At 33.2% G+C, this 24,742-nt stretch overlaps 1 protein-coding gene across 13 annotated transcripts in view; it reads right to left on the bottom strand.

Annotated features, from left to right (window-relative positions):
* The window catches only part of TBC1D32 (TBC1 domain family member 32), a 71,945-nt gene that overhangs the window by 37,726 nt on the left and 9,477 nt on the right, over nt 1-24,742 (bottom strand). For 11 of the 13 annotated variants that reach the window (XR_008436449.1, XR_008436451.1, XR_008436452.1 and 8 more), the window contains exons 7-23: nt 23,820-23,898; nt 23,563-23,663; nt 23,415-23,476; nt 22,781-22,925; nt 22,030-22,089; nt 20,163-20,262; nt 19,758-19,895; nt 18,279-18,371; nt 17,882-18,024; nt 17,032-17,156; nt 15,875-16,076; nt 12,430-12,512; nt 10,656-10,794; nt 10,063-10,150; nt 8,494-8,612; nt 7,775-7,891; nt 4,251-4,339 (exon numbers count right to left, since the gene is read on the bottom strand). Coding sequence is in view for 10 of the 13 variants with exons in the window: in XM_053974174.1 (XP_053830149.1) it covers nt 4,251-4,339; nt 7,775-7,891; nt 8,494-8,612; nt 10,063-10,150; nt 10,656-10,794; nt 12,430-12,512; nt 15,875-16,076; nt 17,032-17,156; nt 17,882-18,024; nt 18,279-18,371; nt 19,758-19,895; nt 20,163-20,262; nt 22,030-22,089; nt 22,781-22,925; nt 23,415-23,476; nt 23,563-23,663; nt 23,820-23,898 (1,883 nt within the window). In the remaining 3 variants the exon portion in view is untranslated. The remainder of the gene's footprint in view (nt 1-4,250; nt 4,340-7,774; nt 7,892-8,493; nt 8,613-10,062; nt 10,151-10,655; nt 10,795-12,429; nt 12,513-15,874; nt 16,077-17,031; nt 17,157-17,881; nt 18,025-18,278; nt 18,372-19,757; nt 19,896-20,162; nt 20,263-22,029; nt 22,090-22,780; nt 22,926-23,414; nt 23,477-23,562; nt 23,664-23,819; nt 23,899-24,742) is intronic. The other 2 variants (XM_053974175.1, XM_053974173.1) reach the window with 2 other exon arrangements.

Below are 24,742 nucleotides of genomic sequence, written 5' to 3'. Positions count from 1 at the left end.
TCACTGGAGTGCTCTAGATGAAATTTTGACAGATATGTACTGCTTTAAGGCAAATTTCAAGATGCTGATTGATTTTGATGTCAGTATAATATAAGCCATTTAAATTTTCTTTCCTAAATCTTTCTATGCTAGTTTTTTAGGGCAACAGAAATAGATACAATGTATTTTTATCATTCTCTGCACTCATGTGGTAAGCAAGAAAACATAAACAAAAAACATATTCACCATAGTATTTTATATAACAAAGAAAATGTGACCTAACAATGTCAAAATCTTTATTACACAAACCTGAAAATAACAAGCCAATATTATTTTTATATTTGCAGCAGACAGTAGCTTTACAATCCTAAGGCTGATTCAGATGAGCATATGACTTAGACTAATATTTACAATTTTCCGTAATTCCACAGAAACGGAAATGCATTTATTCACACAGAGCATTGTAATAAATACTGGGTTTTCAGCCTTGCCTTACAGAAGCCTAAAATAAATCTATTTTCCATTACAGTTCAAATTACACTTCTACAAAATGCGTTATCTTCAAATATCTCCAATGATAGGCAAACACATTGAATCTTTAAAATTAAACAGTCACAATTTGCATATCTGAAGGAAAAGGGTTTACTGTCAGAATTTTCCAGGTATTCCCCTGCAGAAGGTGAAACTCTTTAACAGAGTGCTCTCCTTGTCACTTGATGCTCATTAGCAGGAGGCACCTCAGTGAACAAGTGTGGAGCTAACAAAGGTTCTTCTGATTCATTATGTATATACAAAAGATCTTTTGACTTCACAATATTTAGGAGTTTTATTGACTTATGCTCAAAATAAGCCACTGGGGAAAAAATAAGATAGCCAAAGAAAGAAAAGGTCTAGTTTTCCTCTTTAAAGTATTCAAATGCCCATTACTGCCATTTTACCATATATGCACAAAAAAGAGATTCCAGGAACAGTGTGTTACAAAAGCACTCTATTAAGTAAAGGGAATTTTTGCAAAGCTACCAACTCTTATCCCCTCCCACTGCCCACAGTCTACGTACAATAATGTTGTTTCTCCTTCTGTTTTTCACTCAAGCCAACACTAATTGAGTGTCTTCTAATTTATTTTGGGGTATTGATACTGTTTAGAGACGGGAACCTAATTATCAAAGCTAGAAATTTTTCCTCTGCCACACTTTAATCCAGCTAACAAAACAGTGTCAGTAGCATTCATAGAAAACCTATTTTCTGAATAGAGAGAACAGCAATATATAAATGCCTGAATAATGCTTCAGGCAAAGACTTTGAATATATATATATAACGCATATATTTTCTTGGCAGGCTGTAAAAACTCAAAACCCATGAATGCATTTACTTACTGAAATACTGGACAAATTGTGTTGATAATATATAATATCATTAATCTGAAAGATTCCTTTATTAATATAAGTTAGAGAGAGTTAGAGAGCTCTTCAAAGAGCTTGGCTTTAACAGGGAGGTAGTGAAGACTTCTAGTGTCACATTTTAAGAAAACTGTTTTTTCTCAAATGCAATATCTTTTAAAATCAGACTGATGGGTATACTTGTATCAGAGAAATAAAGCTGATCATTTAACTAAGAAAATACTCTCTGTTTATTATGTTAAAAAATAGCTTTAATTACTGCTCTGAATTTATTATTAAATAAATAATAATAATGATAATAACACCTTTTTTTTTCTCCAGTTAGCGTAAAAGGACCTTCAAGTAAACAAATCTCATCTCAGAAACACATAATAGATTCAATTAATGGAATACCAGATCACTGTCTGAAACCACTGAAGAACCATCCTAGGCCAAGATACTTCCAAGAACTCAAAAACAAACAAAAAAAACCCCAAAAACCAAACCAAAAACAAAACCCCAAAGAAACAAACAAAAAAACCCTAACAAAACCAAACAATAACAACAAGAAGAAAACCAAAGGAACCACAGATTTGAAATTAGCTAGAGCTTGAGGTGGAACTGAGTATTTCACCCTTGACCACACAAACCCTAATCTATATGAATGCACCATAGGGAGTATTCTTTAAAGACTAAGAGATATTGGCTATGCACACCATATCTAGCTTCTCTATGTTTTCCCTTTGCTTTCTAATGCAAAGGGAAGCCTTTACAGTGGCTAAGCTTGAAAAGTGATGTTGACAGCAGAGCCTCTACCAGACTGTCCTTCAAAATTGTAATTCAGAATTCATATTTATTCAAAATTAAGAAAACTATCCACTAGAAAATGCAATAATAACACTACAAACATAAATATATACACCTGTGCATTTTTAATTAAACAGACTATGAAAATACCTATGTATTTTATGCTTTATATGCAATTATACAGCTAATAACCAAAGTAATTTAAGACACTGAAGCTCAGTATACACATGAAGGAAACTGTGGTTCTAAATTGCAGAAGTTGTTTAACAATCAAGCAAACATGTAACTGTTTTGAACAAGAAAATCAGAACCTCACAGTATAACCTGTAAGTTAAACAGATCTGAAGTTCAGCACTCAACTCTGGGTGGGCCACATATATAGTGTATGGCTGTGTAGATCTGTGAACAATTAAAAGAATGTGGGATTGGCTGTACTACTGGTATTAAGTACAGCAGAAATGTTTCCAGACAATTGCTTCACAAAATCGTACTGTTTTTCAATGCTGCAATTATCACCTAGATATTTAATTTCTACATAACAGCAAAGAAAAATTAGATATTTTTCTATAATTTCCACATTTTCAGATCTGTTAAGCATTTAATATTATTTGGTCTAACTCCACTGAACTTAGAATTCTTGATGAAATTCGGTCAAGGAGCAAATCAACTACACAAAGGCAAGATTCATTTTACAGAACATGGATGTCTGCAGTCAGTAGCATTCACAGGAAAGATCATGGAACTTTGAAATTAACTGTATACCTCTGATGTTCAGGTAACATAGGCCATGGTTACTTGCAAGTCTTAATACTCTAAATAAGTCTTAATACTGTAAATCCTGAGTTAGAAGGGACCCATCAGGATCTAGTCCAACTCCTGACCCTGCACCCCAAGGACACCCCAAGAATCACACCACGTGCTCGAGAGTGCTGTCCAAATGCTTTTTTGAACTCTCTCAGGCTTGGTGCTTTTATCACTTCCCTGGGGAGCCTGTTTCAGTGCCCAACCACCCTTTATTTTAAACTGTAGAACATCTCATTTTCTCTTGATCCTAATTCAATCAATGGAAGTTCTATCAAGTTTTCTAGGTAGTCAGTCTAATCCTAAATGAAGAACAATATTTTATGTTTCAAATTTCATCTTAAGACTTCTCATTCCTATACAAACTAGTGATTTTCTCCAAACCAGCATTTATAACTTCTGATTTATATGTCAAAATCATATATCTCCCAATTCCAATCTCTGCCATTGTTCATCTCCTCTATGCTCATCCTTATCAACAAATTGTACAGCATCTTATGGTTATTCATATATAGTATGAAATAATTTTACTGTGATATTAAAATACAAATATGGCTGCTGCAAAAAGCTAATGTTTCAGAACTTAATCAGTTACCTTGCTCAAGCAAGGTAATCAAAGTTTTTCATATTATGAAGTACAATCCAATAGATATTTATTTCAACTGTCTAAAATAAGTTCCTAACGAAATTGTGAATTCAAGGATTTATATAGTCATCCTTGGAAAACAGAATAAAAATGCAGAAACTAATTTCTATGTTAAAATTATAAAGCACTGAATATTACAATACATGAGTATAACAGTGTGAGCATCTTTTAACTGTACCTTTAGTTTCTAGAAATATTAGGAACCAAATGCTACACTCCTTAAACTAATTTTTTATTAAATATGTGATAATTAAACAAATACTTAAAAAACAATTTTAAGTACAGGGAGACTACATAAACCAAAATGACATAAACATAGAAAAATTAATTTTAGTATTTTGGTGTACAGTGGATGTACAACTTGTTTTTTACAGTCAAGTAGGCAAAATAACATGCAATTTCTATCACTGCTTCTTATATTACAATATATCCATTTACAGATAATAAGATTAGATACGTCACTGTTCTCATTCGGTAGACCATTTTTCATTTAATCTTCTTATGGTAAAAAAGGGGGGAATTTCACCTTCATACATAATAAAACCCAAACAATGTTATCTTGTCAGAAGTAACACATCTAAGCATATTATATCCTATTTAGTTAATGTGACCAGAGAATAAAAAACATGCATCTTACCTCAGACCAAATATATGGGATTGTTCATAATTGAATAAGGAATGAATTTTAGCTTCTGAGTTCAAAATTATAAGCCTGTCAATGATATCCTGTCAAAGGAAGAGAAATGTGAAAAACCATGTAGGCTTTTATAATTTACGCACATCATAGTTTCACAGGGATATTTACTATTGAATGAAAGCTATTATTAAAATACACACTGAAATTACTTCTGTAACAGGAGGTGTTTTCCACACAAAAGTCAACAGCAAAACTGAAGGCAAAAATGGCAAAAATTTCCTAACCACATAGAAGGTTAGGAAAAGAAATCTATTAAAAATATAAACATACAAAAAGATCCTTGCATATCGACTATTCTAGTTCTTCTTTAGTATTAAACCACAAAAAAAAATTGAAATGTTTTTTGTATCTTTGAAGTGTGTACATGCCTATTTTAATGAAGGGAACAGCAACTCTTTTAGTATAATAACCCTTTCTCACACTGGTTAGTACTACATGCTTCAAGACACAGCCATTTAGTCTTGGTTTAACAAGGCTTGGCTCAGATGTTGAGGCTTACACCTTTCATCTTGGAGCATCTCATGCAACAGACAATGACTTGTGGCTACTTCCCACTTCTTCCACAAAGCCAACCCAATTATCTTCCCCTCTGGTTCACTGCATTTGCAAACTGCTTCTGAAATAATTATTTAATTAAAAAAAAACTAAGGAATGAACAAAAACATTCAGTGATGTTATCATGTCAGAGAGATTGCTGTGCTACGATCACAAGAAACAGATTACAAAATCCTTATGACCTTTATTTAATCTCAATTAAATACAAAGTTTTATTTTCTCCACATTTTATAAATACAGTTTCAGAAATAGAAGAGAGAGTTATTATTCACCTAATTACATCAATGAGTCATTTCAATAAGATATGAAGGGAAAGTTAAGATTTATACTTCAATGAAATCAACAAAAGCTCTGGTTTTCAACAGAGAAAAGTAAAAATCATGAGTAAAACTTAAAATAGTAAAAAAAAAGTCTAGAACTTTTCATTGCAAACTGTCTTCATAGAATGTACTCTTATTTAAAATACATACTTTTCCAATTAGATTTTTGGGGCAGTGGGGGAGACAGCTTTTTCCACAAAGTATATTTACAATAAAATTCTTAATTAAAAAACTCAACTTGGACCTCAAGGCTGTTCATAAAATTGATAATGCAAGCAATTGATTTGTTTGGGAATTAAGATTTTTCAGATATTTGTACATACAAACAGTTAAATGCTAAGGGATATTTCTCTGGCATCAACTTCCTTCTCTCATTTATAAATCAAAGCTTGGAGCTGCAAAAGAGTACAAAGAGCAGGCACAGTGAGAGGACTACTGAGAAAGGAGTGTAAGCTCTCATTTGGGATTTTAGGAAGGAAGATAATGAACAAGGTCTAACACAGGATTACATCCAAAGAATGTGTGGATAGATCTGCACTGCTGAGCTACAGAGCATAGCTTAAATATTACAGGTCAGATGTCATCTACTTTGCATACCTAAGACAAACCATCTAAGATTCCCCAGAATCACTGAAGAGAATCACCTGTTCTAATGTCTTTCAAAGTTATAGGTCTAGAGGGTACCTTCCAAATTAGATTCCCCTGAATATATACACTCAAAGACTGGAGGCAGGCAGAAAACCTGCCATGGTTACGTGTTCCATTCTCTAAAATAATTTTACATGCCAAACACAGTGAAGAGAAATCTTGCATGCATTAAGAAAAGTTTTCCTAAGAGCACAAATGAAAATCTGATTAGTCTACAGTTAAAAGTTGTAAAAGTTGTTATCAACTATCACAATTATCAGTTGTTATCAACTGATAATCTGTTAAATGATACAGCAAGCCAGATAAAAATATAAAGGAGGTAAAAATGTGTAAATCCTGGGTTCTGTGCATTAGCAAATATAGTTTAGCATAAACAAGTGACATTCTGTGGCAATGTGACACAATTCAGAAATAGAGAAAAAATAAGGCACACAAAGAAGTTAGGTCTTCCAATCAAATCTTCTAGTGGCACAGAAGTTGCTTTTACTCTGCTTCTTGTAGTTATATCCAGTCAAAATCTTTTACCTTTTGCTTTCTGGAATCACTGCCCAAAAACATGGTCATAACAAACCTGTATCTCTTCTTAACTTCAGAAGTTCTTAACTACTAAGAAGTTCTTAACTTCTTAACTACTCAGAAGTTTTCTGAGTACTTAGACTCAGCCATTATACACTAAATTAACATTAGAGGATCTGACTATTTCCTTTCTGTTAAATATATAATGTTGGATGCCTATCTTACACAGCTAGGTGTATCTTGGATGGCTAGGCTTAGAATACACACTGCTGCACAGCAATTAAGTGAGACAAGTCTCATCCAAAACATCTCCTTGGGGAACTTTGAACAATTGTATCAGTATTGGCATTTCTAAAAACCTAGAAAATTTCATAAAAATACTCAAGCGCCTCTAAAGCTAAAATAACACTGGCTTTCAAAAGTTGTAAAAATCATTCTTGAGATCTACCACAATTTGAATGCTCTCAAATACTTATCATCTTCAGCACATTTATCTTACTCAGTCCAAATTCCTTAAAAAACTTGATAACTGAACAAAGCTATCCATCAGTAAACACAGTAGCATCGAGTAGATTGGAAAAATGAAATTTATCATGCAGTTTCCTCCTGAAAACATCAAACCATATTGCAAAAAAGAACTCAAAAATCCCTTTCAAACATAACATATACTATTATGATAAACTCTGTCTAAACAACTTAAAATATCACAAACCCGGAGCCTGTGCTAGACAAAAACTTCAACATAACAGCAATTTAAAGTGCAGCTCATTAGAGAAAGAATCTGATTTTAACTGCCACACAAGGTCATAAATTGTCTGTGCTTTGTAGATGAGAAAAAAGTTGTAATTGACTGAAGTAGAATGATTGAATACAAAATAATATTAAATACAAAAATGGTGAAGCTATTTCTCTGAAGTATGTCTTAATCAGTAGCTTTCCAATTACTGATTTTTTCTTTTGTGTGAATTATGTGTCCTATTTAAAAAATAGCCTGAGGTATGGCGCCTTTGTATTTTCATTTTGTTTTGGTTTTTTTCTTTTACTCTTTTTAAATCCACAGATAGTGTGATAGAGCAATGCTGTATAAAGTATAAGTATTTGTATTTTCCCATATGTAACTGTATGCATATACAAACATGATTATTTATGTTACTTTTTTTCTGTGAAAAAACACAATTCTAACACAAGTCAGGGAAGATGATCTTTAAATTAGGCATCAAAATTTATATTACCTTTAAGATTTCAGAATGAAATTTAGGTTAATATGAAGTGATATGTGCATATACTGCCCTCATGCTGTATATAATAAAAAATGCAGAAAAATTCAAAATCTTTCAATAGGAAAAAAACTTACTCTTTTATAACAATAACATCTTCTCAGGTAAAAATGTCTTCACAGAATTATTTTTCCTTCAAAATACTTACAATTATATCTGTGGGTACTTCACGGAATGAGTACATGGGTTTATTTGGTATATCTCGTTTATTCAGGAGCTCAAAAACTGCTGGGTAAGTGAGCAAGTTTACCAGAAACAAAAACGACTAGAGAAAGAAAAAAAGGAGGGACAACAGGGAATATTAATCAGTTAAGTGCAATCAGGTAGATGTTAGCAATTATTTGCTATTTACATTAATTTTGTTCTTATCCTTTACAGGCTGAACTTAACATAAATAGACATGTCCAAAATAAGACTGTATACCCTGGTAAGCATCTATGTATTCTAAAAGGGCAGTAGTGTCTGAAATATCTATTATCTATTAAACTGTACATGCAATTTTGAAAATTACAGTATTTCATTACCACTTAATTCTAAAATCTTGAGACAAAGATTAATCTAAAATGTCACTCTTCCTGATTTTATTACAGTAATCTCAACATAAACTGATGGCCAGCACTTAAGACTTAGTTTTGTAATGATTTTTATTCATTATTTCATAGTAAATTCTTGGCATTGTGAACTGCCATGCAACACAAGAATCCTGTATCAGTCATCATTTAACTAGTGTATTATACCAATTTTGACACATGTACCAAGAAGCAGGTATAGCTGTAATAAAAGTTTACAGAAAGGTATGTATTATCCTATCTGAATCACAGCGTTGTTTCTTTCCATACAAAAGCATAAGATTAAATAATTTCTCACCTTCTGACAACTTTGGTCAATAGGGTCAACTGGAGTAGATTTGGGTTGGGTTATTCTCAAATCATCTTTTCCACATTCCAAAAGAGCCCATAATTCAGTTACGAGTGTCTTTATGAAGCCTAAAACAAATGATGTTTGTTCTAATAATGAGTTTCATATTAAAAATATTTTACACCACAATTCTAACCAAGATTTGCAAAATTCTCTATTTGAAATTTCACAACACAGATTGCCTTAGTGTTACTATCCCTGCTATTCTCAATCCTTTAATCAAAACCACCTTTCAAGAGCAGTCTGCTTATGTTCAATCTACAATCTGCAGCAATGGTTTCCAAAGACTATTACACTAGAGTAGGATTATATTTATATATCTTCTATATAAATTAGCTTCTGACCTTCTTGAAAAAGTTAACTGCAATGGATCAAAGCTTAGCTAGTATTGTCTCAGTGCTTCTAAAAATACAGATTCACTATAACTCATTAATAAATTATACCCTACCACAGTGAAAAGTACTAGAAAAACCCTAACTTTGAGAGAAGCACTACCAGCTGAATTTAAATTGTTAAAATTTAAAATGTTTAATATTTAAATAGAAGGGGAAAGAACCATCTAACTCTGAAACCTTCAAATTGGGTTTGAAAATCAATGCTGATTATTTTCAGTATATCATTTGTCCCTGACGCCAAAGGGCATAAAAGGGCCATAAGAAGCAATTTGACTGAAAACCTTACAACAGGACAGATGGGTAACTCCTCAGTGGATCTGCTCCCTGCTTTGTGAAAAATCCAGAGGCATAAATAGTAACTACCTAAGAAACGAATCATTTTCCTTGACTGGCAGAATTTGCATGCCTTTCTGACAGTCTTTTAGTCAACACCAGCCACTTCTAGATTCTCAGAGAGACAATTTGCAACTTTTGTACCTCATGGACTTCCTTAGCAGCCTAAGATATTACCTTCATTTTACTGATGAGATGCTAGTTTTAACAGAATGGCTACCTGGGCTGTTGATGATATGGTAACAGTTGGGTTATCTGAGATTGACTCTGAAGGGACTTTGTCTGAATTGACAATTCTTCTTGCACCACAATCTCTTCTACATCTCACTAATGTGTAACTGCACCAATGACAGTTGGACCCTTGCAGCTCCTCATCCTTTTATCAGACAGCAACCATGGTAATGTACATAAAAATTACAGACATCAACAGTTATTAATTCTGATCTGCAGATCAATAAGAAGCACCTGCAAACTTATTTTTAAACAGTACAGATGCCTTCATACGCATACAGGAAATTTCTGGAAATCCAAACTAGTGAAGTAAAGATTTTGCATAATATCAGAAGAAAAAATAAAACAAACCCTAAAATGCTGCATCAAGATTAATCAATAACTTGAAAGCTGGAGAGAATTTCCATCAAGAAATAATTAACAAACATTTAGCAGTTTTTGTTAATACTGTGTAATTATTTTACACAGTTGATCTTTTTTTAACATCTTTCTCAATGTCCTTTTCCAAAATGAAGGACTACAGCATGCAATTATTCAATAACCTCATCCTTCAATTTACCTGAATTCTGCAGAGCCACTGCAGCCATTGGTGTTGTTGCCATTTGTGTAATAATGATTCTATTACCAAAATCTTCATATTCATTTGTCTGTTGATAAGAAGTATAAAAGCACAGTGTTAGTTATTCAGAAGACATGAAACTCTCAAATGATCTCTTAAATATTGATCTTTCTTACACTTGTTTACAGAATTTAATCCACTTTATGTTTAGACTTGAACAGTTCATAGATATTATCCTCTACAGACATACCAGGGTCAGATTCCTAACCAAACATCTTTATCAAGTATCTTATAAAAATTTAAACACAAAATATTGTGGTTGAGACATGCAATATGAGCAAATAAAACCATTAGTATTATAATGTTTTTGCACACATTCAGTAGGATGGCTTTGGCATTACTTTTTTTGGCCTAAAAATGCACATTATCTGATTATTTTTTTTATATTTCAACCTTTGTCTAGCATATTTAGATTTCAACATGACCTACCAACGTTGTCTAAAAAAATTTGCACTTAGAAGTACAGAAATTATTTTTTTCTAGCATTTCAAACTTTACAGTGAAAAGTAAACTACAAAGACTCCAATGCTTACCTGGATTTTTTTTGATAAACTGTTAAACATAAAGTTCACACAGTCATTCATGGCATCTGTACTATGAAGCAGAAATAGTCCTTTGGGCGTGGTAGAAAAATTTAACAAGGCATCTAACAAAGTCTCTTCCCATAACAAGCTGCAAGAGTAACAAAACAGTAATTAAAAACTGTATGTAAAATAGCATGGGAAAAAAGAAAAAATACAATTCCTAACTTTGAAAAACAACAGTATTTACTAACTGGAGTCCATGCTTAATTTATAAGCTTATGTTAGATTTAAAAAAGCACTTGGGGAAAAAAGATAATATACTAGACTGCATCTTGTGTGAACATTCAAACTCAGCGTGGCACAACTAAGGTTAGTTAGGAGCATAGAGGAGAAAGATGATCTAATGGGGAACCCAAAAGATCTGTGATATCCTTAAACAGATGTATGACTTACAATCTGACTCTATACAGTCTTAAGATATTAGCATGGCAGTTACACGTTGGCAAAACAAGCACAGAATTTCTCAACAATGTAAAATGAGGGACTCACGTTTGAGGAGCTAAAAGTTTCTGCAAGAAATTGGTATAGAATTATTGGTATACAAAAAAGGTGCTATAATTTACACAATAGCTTCACATACTAAGAGCAATAAATGGAAAATCAACCTTGTCCTGAATTTTCAGACTGCCAAATATTGTGTATTTCTCATCTTAATTAATATAAACTTCTATAAAGGGACATTAATTTTCAGTACAAAAGGAAGGATCCCTTTCACTTGATATCAGCCAAAATGCTGCCAATCTTGCTACATTATATTTTGAAGGTGCAAATATGATTCAGCAGAACAGCATTTTAAATTAGCACCACATCAAAGGCATAAGATAGACAGCTATTTTGTTCTGTGCTTTCTAATTCACATTTTCCTCAAACCAAATTCTTTAGTCAGAGAGAATAAACTGTAAGTCAATTTTACATAGATCAGACACCATTCTCTAAGCCAAGAAAGTTCTCAAAGTTCAGGAAGAATTTTGTAGCTCTACTGAAACTTATGCTAGGATAGTTTCTCTACCTACCACTATCCTTTTGGCAAAAAAGACTGTCCTGGGTTTGGCTGGGATAGAGTGTGTTTTCTTCTAAGTAGTCGGTAGAGTGCTGTTTTTTGGATTTAGAATGAGAATAATTTTGGTAACATACTAATATTAGTTGTTGCCAAGTAGCACTTATCAAAGTCAAGAACTTTCCAGTTTCCCATGCTGTGCAAGTGAGCAGTTAAACAAGAAACCATGAGAGAGCACAACCAGGAGAGCTGAGCCAAACTGGCCAAGAGGATATTCCATAGTGTGGGAAGTCATGCTTAGTACAGAAACTGCAGGGAGTTGGACAGAAAGTTGGCCAAAAATCACTGTTAAGAGATGAGCTGGGCATCAGTCAGAGGGTGATGAGCAATTGAGTTGTGTGTCACTTGTTTCTCTTGTGTGTTACTTCTCTCTCTCCTTTTCATTACTATTAATGTTATTATTACCATTAGTAACATTTCTATTATTAGTATTACCATATTTTACTTTGTTTAAATTATTAGACTGTTCATATCTCAACCCATAATTTTTTTTTTCTCCTGGTTCTCCTCTCCATGCTATTGGGATGTAAATGGCTGTGCAGTATTTAGTTGCCAGCTGGAATCAAACTACAACAAAGACATGGGGGTACAAGATGTCTCAATTGTAGTTAAAGCAGCAGTGTGTGTTCACACTTATACATGTGCATAAATCAAGTATCAAGTTACCTGGATTTTGATTCTTGACTTATTGATGAAGTGGAGTCTGCATCAGTTACAGGAGTAGGGACTCTTTCTGAAAGCAAACTTGTCTGTAAAACAAAAATAAACAAACACCTCCTTAATATTTATTTACAGCATTTTTAAACAAGAGATCTTGTTCACTCTCTTGTTATATACAAAAGAAAGAAACCACACTGATTTGATTATAGTCCAGTCTATTCCATCCAGGTACAGAATACACTATTCCTTTATATTGTTTTTATTCCAGAAAAGCTTATTTTTTACTTCTTCCTTGGGTATAAACAATTTTAAAGCTAGTACATTTTAATTTTTTTATTAGAATTCTTAAATAAACCCCTTTACTTTCCAACTGGAGACTCCCAAATCAAAAATCGATATTTAAAAAAAAAAAAAGGAAAAAAAAAATTGTAATACAGCTCTTTATTCCATTTCTGTCACAGGTAATGGAAATAACAGCCTCTGGAGTTACTATGCCAAACTTATTGATTTATTCTGCCACTTTTTATTTTATTTATAAATTATATAAATTTATCTATATTGGTATGGATGTCATTGGAGTTACAGCCATAAATATATACATATTTTTATACTTGATAATTTAAATTATATTTGAAAATAACAGGCATGAAAGAATGCATATTCCAAATTAATTATTTCAGTTGTTTTATGTTTATGGGATAAAAAGCAAATTACACCATTGAAATAAAAGTGAGAAGTTATTAATTTACTACTTTATAAATGTGATGCAATAAATCAACAAAGATTATTCTATTGAACTAGTCAAACATACTGGATCTGTTGTTCCCCTTTTATTATCATCTTTATAAATTCTGCCTCAGAATTTCATCAGAATCTGCCAAGAAAAAAAGTAATTTCTTTCTCCATCAGTCTTAAAACTCCAGGAGACATGTAAAAGAAAAGGATACAAATTACCAGTCCCACCATTAAAAAATTTACACTACGGCTTGGAAAGAATCCACCATAGTCCACTGGTTTTGCTATACTATAAGCGGCATGATATTTTATAAACTTCAGGCGTTTTAATATTGAAAAATCACAGAAAATAATTTTAAAAGTAGTAAGATGATGAAGTTGACTTTCCTGTAATAGCTTCTTGATTCTTGAAGTCAAGAATATGTTGATTCTACTTCAGTTTATATTTGATTACCAAAGTGAAGTGAATAAATAGCATTTTGCAGGGTAAACTTTGTTTTCACTCAACACATTCAGTCTACTTATCTTGCACATATCAAGACAATCTGTCTAAATTATGTTCTATACCATAATAAGGGATTTTAATGTGGAAAGAAGTATTTCGTAAAAAGTGTAAATGCTATGTTTTTTAGAGGAAAGAACTGAAAATGTCCATCAAAAGCTTTCAACACTCTGCCTGTGATAAACACTAAGTAGAGTAACAGGCAAGTTGGAGTAAGACTGACAAGTTACACAATAGGAAAGCATCAAAAAAAAGACTGCTGAGTTACATAAATGACAGCATGGATCAAGTGAACTAAGCTCCTTAATTCAATAAAAATCCTCAAGTTTTCATTGCAAAGAATAACGTAAGTTTCAAAACCAACATTTTTTGATGAGAAACAGAATTTACTGTGATATAATTATGATTTTCAGTAATAATATATTTTATTTTCAAGACAATGTATGGTTTCATGGCAATATTAATATATAAAACAGTGAGAAATACCCTCAAACTGGTGATTTAAGTACCTTCTATTCATGTTCTCCCTTCTGGTATTTTCTGCCTTAGTTTACATTGTGACTGAATTTTTAAAATATCTCATCATTACAAAAGCATACAGTAGAAGCATACAAGAAGAAGGAAGAAAAACTCTTCCATTCTTTTTCCCTTGCATTCATTTTCCCTCCCACTTCCTCGCCTCCAGAAAAAAACAAATTTAGTCTTTTAGTCCATTCTTTGTTCCAGCTTGATCTGATCCCTCTCTAAGATATAAAAAGATAGTCCCATTTTTCAGGGTAAAGTGAATAACACAGCTAGACTTTGGTTTTCCACTACGAGTCCTAATGCCTACAGTTTAAATATGCGTCCTGTTAAGCTGGAAGCCAAAGTTGAAGATTAGTATGCTACCTTTACCTAAACTGTGCCAATGTTATTTTAATGATTCCAAATGTTGGAATTTTCTTCCCTGTGAACTTTTGAAAAACTGCATTTGCAGGATCTGCCATCATTTCTCCATCTTAAGTAAATTTTTACAATACGCAAGGATTTTCACACTGCATGTGACTTTCAGAACAATGAAAATAGAACTGATGATGATGAGGGACTGGATCATCATTATTTATAAAGCAAGGCTGAGAAAGATGGGCCTGTTCAGTCTTGAGAAGACACAACTGAGGGGGGACCTCATCAATATCTGTCAGTATCTGAAAGGAGGGTGACAAGAGGAGGGACTCACACTCTGCTCAGTGGTGCCAAGCAACAGGACAAGAGGCAATGGGCAGAAACTGATGCACAAAAAGTTCCATCTGAACAGGAGAAACACCTTTACTGTCCAGGTGAACGAGTACTAGACCAGATTCCCCAGAGAGGCTGGGGAGTCTCCCCCACTGGAGATACTCAAGAACCCTCCTGACACAATCCTGTGCCATGTGCTATAGGATTACCCTGCTTGAGCAGGGAGGTTGGACCAGTAGACTCACTGTGGTCCCTTCCCATCTTACCCATTCTGTAATAACAGAAAGCAAAATACACAGAACGGTTGGATCCAAGCTCTTTCTTTCATGTAGAAAAAAGCAATCAAATATTGGACTAGCAATCAAACTGAAGTACAGAATCTAAACTTCATAACAAATCCATGTACACAGGTAAGACAAAAACTCCTGCCTGGCACTTCTCACTATGGTCTCTTGAGAATATTTCAATGTCACCTCACTATTTGAGGCAGGATTTCAGGATCCATGGGTCAGACAGGATCTATGGGGCACAGGGGATCTATAGGGCAGGATCTATAGGGCAGAAGGAATTTAACAAATAATTGCAGCCTCCTATTTTTTTCTCTGTATCTCCCACCTGACACAAACCAGTTTAACTAAAAAATTAATAACAGCACATCTCAGAAGCATTTTCTTTCAAAATATCCCAAACCAAGAGTGAAGGCAAGATCTGTGATGGTCAGTGGTTATCATGACATCAAATGACTTTGACCATCAAGGACAATGAATGACAGGTCTACCAATGCATCAATAGTTCCTGTTTTAATCTTAAGCATAGAAGTCTCAAATTAAATTTCTGCTAGGTTCACTTTCAGAAGGAAAATTTGCAAGTAGAACTTCATTTTTACAACACTTTCAAGTACTATTTAACTACTTAAAAATAATTAACCTATAAGAACAACTATTACACAAGCTGAACCTCTCACAGTAAGATTTTTTCCAATCCAAAAGCAAAATTTACCTTTCTCCAGGCCTCTGCAATAGATTCATGCAAGCCATAAGGAATTAGCATCTGTAGGCCTTCACAAGTTCTGTACATTTGACGGCATACAACAATGAAAGCTCCTTTAACCACTGGCATGAACTCAAATCCAGATAAAAGAGAAATGTCATCATGAAGAAGTTTCTTTGTGAACTGAACAAGTACATGAGCAGCTGTAGGACTAGAAATAAAATAATACATTTAAAATTTTGTTTTGTAGTAAGCCTTGAAACAAATCCTCTGACTAAACTTACTTAAATTTTCTAGGGGAAAAGAAGCTATGGAAAGAGACTAAGACCCACTATAGAGGGACAAACTATGTTACAACTTGTAACACCAGTCAGAAGAAAAGAAACATACAGTGATGACACCTTGGCAAATAGTTCTATGCAATGCAAAAATACATCCATTGCCTTCCACATAACCCACAGGATCATAAACTACACAGACTCAATGTTTTATAGGAGTCCAGTTGGGAAGAGAATTCAGAAATTTCTCCACTTAGAAGACATACATTCCAAATATCTTCATGACCTGCAGCTTCACTATTTTCAAAGGCACATCTCAGTTTTACTGCAGTTACAAGTTTTAGCATCAGCTAACTATATTCCACTCATAGGAACACACTGATCCTAAGTTAGGTACAGTGTTATACATGGCAACTTCTTATACTAGATCTGTCTCTACTAGATGTACTGAAATGTTAATGCTACATTAAATCTAGCCTTTCAATAAATTTGGTTAGTTTAAATGCTTATTCTAAAATCAAACAGAAAATTCAAAAAGAAAATTGAAGAAGAGAGGTCTTTGGTCTGAAAAGTAACACTACAAATATAATGGAATTATATTCAGAGAAAGGAAAGCTCTCACATGAATTAGAAAAAGAAGAAAAACATTAAAATCTCCCTTATTAGTAGTATTTCTTTACACTGTCATTTCCCTTGGTTCTACACATTAAAATCTCCTTCATACCTTCTATAAAATACTTACTACTTTAATTTATAATCAGATATTTTACTCAAACAAAACCAAAATGTATCACGTTATAGATAAATGAAAGATGAGCAAATGAGTCTTATAAGAACAATGTAATTCATTGAACTGCTCACTAATGCCATCCATTAATCCACTCTTACCTGTCTTTGGCATTTTTTTCATTTTCTCCATAAAGAAGAAGAGAAAGACCATCTTCTGAAGCAGCAATCCTTGCCAAAATATCAGCTACATCAAGTAAAGTAGTTTCAAGGCAGTTTATATACACCTATTTGGAAGAGGGGGGAAAATGGAAGCTTTAAATCCAATGGTTTTGTGAAAGCTGTTTTTTCAAGTCTGTCATAGGTATGCAGAACTTGAAGGTCATCTTTCTGATGATTTCTTAATGTCTTAAACACAGTAAGTTAACAGTTTATGTTCAAATGTCATTACACAGAAATCTTCATCACAAAGGGCACTAATTCCCAATATTTTAATAATCCTTACAAAAATGTTTACAAGGAAAAAAAAAAAACAAAAAAAAGGAGAAAAAAACCCCCTTTTTTAAATCAATCTAGAAAATAGTAGCTTTCCATGGAGAATTATATATTTTATTTATTCTAGTTATTGAGAATACCTAACTTACAAGTTGCCAGCTGAATTAAAAAATAAAAGTAGGTTGCCTTTCAAATAGAAGGTAGAGAAAATACTCATCCATGAAATATCCAAGTGACAACAGAAAAAAGCCAAAACAAATGAAAAAAATTAAACAGTGTGTTTTTTCCCAAGGGAACAGTCTCACTACAGCATAATTTTTGCTACTATTCACAAGACTTCCATGTCAGACCAATCATAGTAACGGACTAAACTATTCAATGAACACTATGATAGTCAATGTATAAAATACCACAGAAGCTACTATATTACACGAGTAAATAAACCTTCTACATAGAAAATATGGAAAAAGTATAATATTCTATACATATAAAAATCATTGGGAAGATTCTTACAAACCTCTGTGCCATTCAGCAAACTTTGAACAGGATGAAGCAGGGCATCTATCACTGTGTCCGTATACAAGCACTCAGCAGCACATCCTGTTTGATCACAAAAAACCTGCAGAATCTCCATAACAAGACTTTCTGGAGAATAATTTTCTGGTGAACATAAGAAATATTTATTTATATTTCAATTTACACAAATATCTCTATATGATTTATGTAATTACTTCTGAATTATTATTAATTTTGTTAAGTCCTGATTCAACATAGAGGGAAGAAGAAAGGGTAAGCATGGAAGGGAAGAGAAAAACTGCACTAGTAACAGACACAAATTAAAAATTGCAAAAGACGTTATCATATGCCTCGTTATAAGTAAATATATTAGCATATAAGGAAAAAAAAGCATTTACCTGTATGTGCTGCCAAAGCTGTCTTTGGGTAACTTGGAGAGTAATAAATAAGTTGAACAAATAATACCAACACATCAGTTATGGATACAGTAGCTATTAAGGGAAAAAAAAAAAAAAGAAAGTACTTTGTAAATTAAAGACTAAGTTTAATTTTCCAAATAAAAAATAGATTTTGTAAATATATGTAAAGATTGCTTTACTGTATAGAGGAAATCAATTATGTACAAGTTATAAAGCAAAGGACATACATGTCCTTGGGACTCTACTAAGTATTTCATTATCAACTTGTAAGACCTGATCTTGCTCTCAATTTAGCCAATTGAAATTTCACAATGTCTTTCACTGTAAAAAATGGCAGCCAACATTTGAAAATACTGGCTGTAGAAAAAAAAACATTACCTTACTATTAGATTAAGTGAAACAACTGGAAAAGAGAGAAAGTGTCACACAACACTTTTTCAGGTCGGAAACAAAAACAACAAATGTAGCTAAATGCAAGACGGAAAAACTGCTCCAAGTTTAATGTAATTATGTTAATAAATCAGCCAATATGTGAGGAAAGAGTTGCCATCTATGAAGCTGAGAAGGACACTACTAAGAAGAGAAATGGCAAGATTGTTACATTTTATGGGAAAGAAATAAGCAACCACCATCCCTGGATCTCTGCTGGGTGGGTGTTACACAGGTAATGTATAAATGACAAAAGCCCTTTATTAGTAGAAGTTCCTTACTCACAGCTGCTCTACACTGGAACTATCAAGTCTTGATCCTCTAACCAGAGGGACAAAAGACAAGTCACATAATGAGTATCCAGTAACGTTTGGAATTCTACAATGAATTAATAGAGACACTAAAGCAATGGAATGCTACAATTGCCCTCACACACTTCTGTTTGCCAACCCTGCACCATATAGATTTCTCTGTCTGTTAAAGAGCTTTTCCATCTCATATCTTGTGTCCCTGTTAACACCTCTGTTGCACAGGTATGAAAGTTTTCTTCTACTTTTATTTTATCTTAATTAACAAATTAAACTCAGAGCACTTGTTTTCAATTTGCATTTAGCTTGAAATACTGATTTTTCTTTCACACCTGAAAAACAGTTTTGGTCCCTAGATATGTCTCTCTTCCAACCAATTACATCAAATGGTTTGACAGAAGCTATTACTCACACCTAGAAAAACTGAATCACTAACACACTGATCCAACTGTCCTTCGACACAAAATTGATGTATTAAAACACATAAGCAATCCAGTCAACTACATTCATCAAAGAATAAAGAACTGTGTGTAGATGCTTATATATAGATACACACACACACACACACACACAATCTTTATGAAAGTTTCCAGGCTCAGAATTGGTGAACAAAGTATTGTTCTTCAATATCCACAATATTGCAGTGAAAATATACAAATATATATCAAGAATGGATACAGTTTTTCTGAACAGGTTCCATTTTCCTCAACTCTCCCCCTACCTTTTTTATTTTTCAGCTGTACTGGAAAGAGATTCTGGCCTTCCTTATAGATCAACAATCTTCCTAAGAGACACAGTGAATGAACAAAATAGATGTACTGTAATTCTGGTCCAGTGTAAGAAAAATTCTGCATATCACCTATAACAATAAAGCAAAAAAATTAGAACTTTACTCTTGTAGTTTACTTTACAGTACCTAGCTGCTTCCTGCAATACAAGCAGATCATTTTGGATATAAAGACAGCTTAAGTAATTAACCACTGCTATTAGATTTCTCTTAAAAGACAGTCACACAACATTTGGGGAATAGAATAGATAGAATGTCTTCCTCTTGAGGTAGCATGCTCAAAACCCTAAAGAATGTGAATGCATGAGCATATAATCTGAGACAAGCAAAGATACTCACTACAGGGCTGCTGGGAAAAGTCACCAACTTTGGAATTTTTATTAACTGCTGCCTTGCAAAATTCAAAATAATCAAGACATTGCTGGACTGCTGCATTAATCTGTGGAATAAAACACCAAGTAATAAAGCACATGATATTTCACAATAAACACATTCTCTCTTGTATCCAAGTACTGTCCCTTAACACAAGAACTTAAATATCCACTTCACTTCAAGGACTTAATTTTTCAGCGCTTTGGGTATATTAACCAGGAGGCAAAATTTTATAAGGCTATTAAAATATGTCACCATTATTATTACATTACCACACAACCAGTTCTATACACATAAAGACAGTCTATGAAAAAGAGTACAGAGAACATGGAAGTGTTTTGAGAAGTCAACAGCAATCTGTGGATGACCTATTGTCATTACTGCAGAAGATTTTAAATTTCCACATGTGAAAACCTCTGTCTTGAATACACTTACTAAACTGTAGGTTTGGTTACCGGGTGCTGTCAGTGCTATTACTGTTCTTGGTGGTGTATCATTGTCATAGCACTATAATCTAATCAAGGTTTAAAAGCTATAAGCATTGTTGTGGCAAGGAAACATAAAGCACATTGTCCTGGTTACAGGTGGGATAGAGTTAATTTCTTCTATTTTCTTATGATCTGAAGAGAATAATTAGATTTCTCACAGCTTGAAGCTGCCAAGATTTATTCACAAGTGTAAATATGCAGACATACACAATTAAAAAAACCCCAACCTTAATCGGATGTTTCCCCTTGCTTATAAATTAGAGTAGACTACCCTTCTTATGGACTTTCTATTACAAACTCTTTGTTGCATAGATCATGCATTCTGTGTGCTGTTCTATACACACAGATAGAAAAGCTAAAGGTCTCTTATAGTTGTCTGTGCCCTTTTCTCCATCTTTAGGTTTTATTGGTCCCATATATTTTACACTTGATTTCATTTGTATGACAAGATTTTAAAAAACATAGCCGAGTCCTGTTTATATGAATGGATCTCACATCTACAGTGTTCTTATTAGGAACAATGAAAATTCTACTGTAGTAAAGAGATCTGCCCATACAAAATATATGATAGCATTAATATCAGTATTACAAAATGTATTTTCCCAGTTTGATTTATCTTGCTGACTTTGAACCCTTTATGCTTCAGAGAATACAATGGCAGGTTTTTTAGCCCCTTTTCAACAAAAATCCAAATTTAGCTCAGTGTATTTATCATGCACCATTTGTCATTTTTATGCTTTTTTGGAAATAATTCTAAATATGAAACATAAAAAATTAACAACTTATAATCCTAAGTAAACACCTGCAATAAAATATCTGAATTCCCCTTACACAGAGCTGACCATATACGCTTCTTTGCATTTATCAATCCGTTAAAGCAAAGATAAATTAAAAAAAAAAATCAAAAATCCAAAAGGCTTATCTAGCTGAAGAACATGGAATAGCTACAAAAAAAAAAAAAAAAGTCCAAACCACTATGTGCAGAAAAAGACTAAGTCGCAAAAGTAAACTTGCCTTGGTAATTAATGGAATCGTAGAATGGCCTGGGCTGAAAGGGACCTTAAAGATCATCTAGTTCCAAACAATGTCATGGAACAGGGACATGGGCAGGGACATCTGCACCCCCATCCAACCTGATCTTGGACACTTCCAGAGGAGAGGTATCCACAACTTCTCTGGGCAATCTTTTCCAATGTCTCACGACCCTTACAGAAAAAGAAGTTCATCCTAATATCTAATCTAAATCTACCCTCTTTCAGCCATTACCCTGTGTTCTATCAATAAATTTTATTTACAGACTATTATTGCATATATAATCAATAAAGTATATTAATAGAAGTACTTACCAAGGATTTATATTTCCTTTCCAGAAGCCTAAATACCACTTTTCTGCTGTAATATGCATGCTTGAATGACAAAGAAGATGTAATGTCAACTACAAAGAAATGTTCTGGTTTTTAACTAAAAAGTAGAAATAATATCTGATTCTGTTCTAGTAGAGATCTCATATACAGTATATATTCAATGTACTGAACTCCAGCTCAAGTAAGCCAGTATTATACTCAACTGAGACTTTTGTTTGCAGCACATTTATGACAAAAAAACCCTACATCATTAGAAAAAAGTGTAGTAGAGCATGTAGTTAAAAAAGAAAACCAGAAATGCTAACCTATGCATTTTGAAATTGCCAAGTAAACCCCAAATTTATATATGGTAGGCTGGAAGAAGTTATAATGTCCACTGAAGTTAGCAAGTTGTGTGTAATGTGTAATATATATGTGTTCTTTCATGCTCATCACTTCTTCCAAAAAAATACTTGCATCTTTTAATGGCTGTCAGTTAATTCTTCCAAAGGGAGTGAAGACACAAAGCACAAAAAATACTCCTAAATTTCATGAACAGAAATTGAGGTGGAGACCAATATTGAAAAGCAGTGGACACAAAAGTCTAAAAAAAACCTGCACTTCCTTGATTACAGTTCTCAATATAGGCTCTTATAGGACACAATAGGTCCATGATGTCAGAACCGTAACTTTTCAAAATAAATGCCTGACATGAACAAGTTATGTGTTGTTGGGTTGCAGGTTGTTTGCTTACCGTCCACTTCTTAAACCACACTGCTTTGATATCTAGCAGAGCCAAGAAGTGCATTGGACTCAAGAAATCTGGAGAGGCAGGATGATTAGGCTTGCGTTTTATTGACAAAAGTGACAAGGTACTCTCTACTACTTCTTCCATGTACCTTATGACACAAATAGGAAAAAATGGACAGGAAAGAAAAATACCACTTAAGTCCTTCCACCAGTAATACCCAAGAACAATCTACTCATAAAACCTTGTTCAGATAAATCATAAATACCAACAGCATTATCTTTAACTTGCTTTTGTGTGGGCATTGTTTGTAATACCACAAATAAAACTAATATGCATCTATATTCTCCTAAGTTATTACATCTTCTAAGTGTATTACACTTGCTACACTTGCATCCAAATTATTTTTTGTTCAAAAGTACTTAGAACACTCCAAAAGCTAAGTAAGCAGCTTAATATGACTACTCCTATGCAACTTCCTCATTTTACTTTTTCTACCCTCTACTTTTATTTCCCCTGTTGTCACTGACCAGCCACTGCACATCCTGTCATCAAGCCTTTGCTAAAATTACATGCATCTTATTTTATGTCAAAAATTATTAAATTAAGAAACAGTTACAGGATTTTGAAGGTGACATACTTTTCTGGATGTCGAATCCAGGAAGATGGTGCTTCCTTTTGGTACTCATTTAAAAGGCGAACCTAAAAACATAATTACTGAAATTAAAAAATAATTAATGCATAATGTTTCAGTACTGATAGAAAAGGTAAAGAAAGTTCATTTATACCTTTTTAAGTAAACGATTTACATCTGCGTTAGATACATCCAGACCAGCTGAAATATGAAGAGAATATTCTCCAGAAAGAAAGTACAACTCCAAGTGTGTTGCTAAAACAAAAAAGAGAGAAACCCAACAACAAAAACCACTTCACCTCCATGACAACAGTAACAAAACAGATTGTCTTATACAGTCTTCATTATAAAATTTAACTTTTCAAAAAGTACATGACCCATGAAGTTTGAAATGTAATGAAATGCACATACCTAAACTTGTATAGACTTCTCTTGTCATATTAAATGGAGAAGAAGAAAAGGTTTTTGCATAGAACCTAAGAATTTTCTCCTAAGGGTGAAAAAAGCAAGCAATGTATTAAATACTCATTAACTGTGTATTATAATTGCAAAATAATCAATATATAATTTATTCTTAATATATATATTATTAAGCTAGACATCTGTGCAGATGTTATGTATGTTTTATAAAAATATAGTTTCTGATCACAGAAATCTCCAGTTCAAAGGAAATTTTATTCAAATACTTGAACTACAGTACCAGTGCAAAGCCTCACTGAGTTACAAAGCAGACCAAGGAACATTACTTTTCCATTAAGAATCAGTAACTTATAATTATCATTCTTTTAAAAGAAATTATAGAACTCAGGTGAAAGAGAAATATATGACAGCAGCTGGGGCAACTTTCCTATTTATTTGGTAATCACTTTAAAATTTGAAGAAGCAAACAAGTTTAATTGACATAATAAATAATCTAAAAGCCATTTAAGCAGCTGTCATTTCTTTTCCTCATCACTGCCTGTGTCATATTACTGTGTATCATTTTCTCATCATCATGGGGCATAAACCTGACTTGAACAGGAAATATTAACATGACCTATTTTACAGAACAGTTTTGTCCATTCTTCTTATGTACATTTCTGCTAAAAGAAATTGTCTTCATTGCCATTAAAAGAAATGCAAATGACAACTCAAAATCCTATTGAAAGCCTGTTGCTGTCCTTTAAACCAAAATTTACTGGAATCTCGTATTTCTGTTACTTCAAAAAATAGTTAATGTGATTCATACACAAGTAATAAAATATCTTGAACCCTGCTGGACTACTTATAATAGGTAAGAGCTGTAATTTCTTACACCTCTTTGGTAGCCCTTTCTTTGGATACAAATCTGATAA

The sequence above is a fragment of the Vidua macroura genome, chromosome 3 (assembly GCF_024509145.1).
Source record: "Vidua macroura isolate BioBank_ID:100142 chromosome 3, ASM2450914v1, whole genome shotgun sequence".
In the NCBI taxonomy this organism is placed as follows: Eukaryota; Metazoa; Chordata; class Aves; order Passeriformes; family Viduidae; genus Vidua; species Vidua macroura.
Note: the sequence above shows the minus strand (reverse complement) of the source record. Positions and strands in the feature narration are given on the sequence as shown.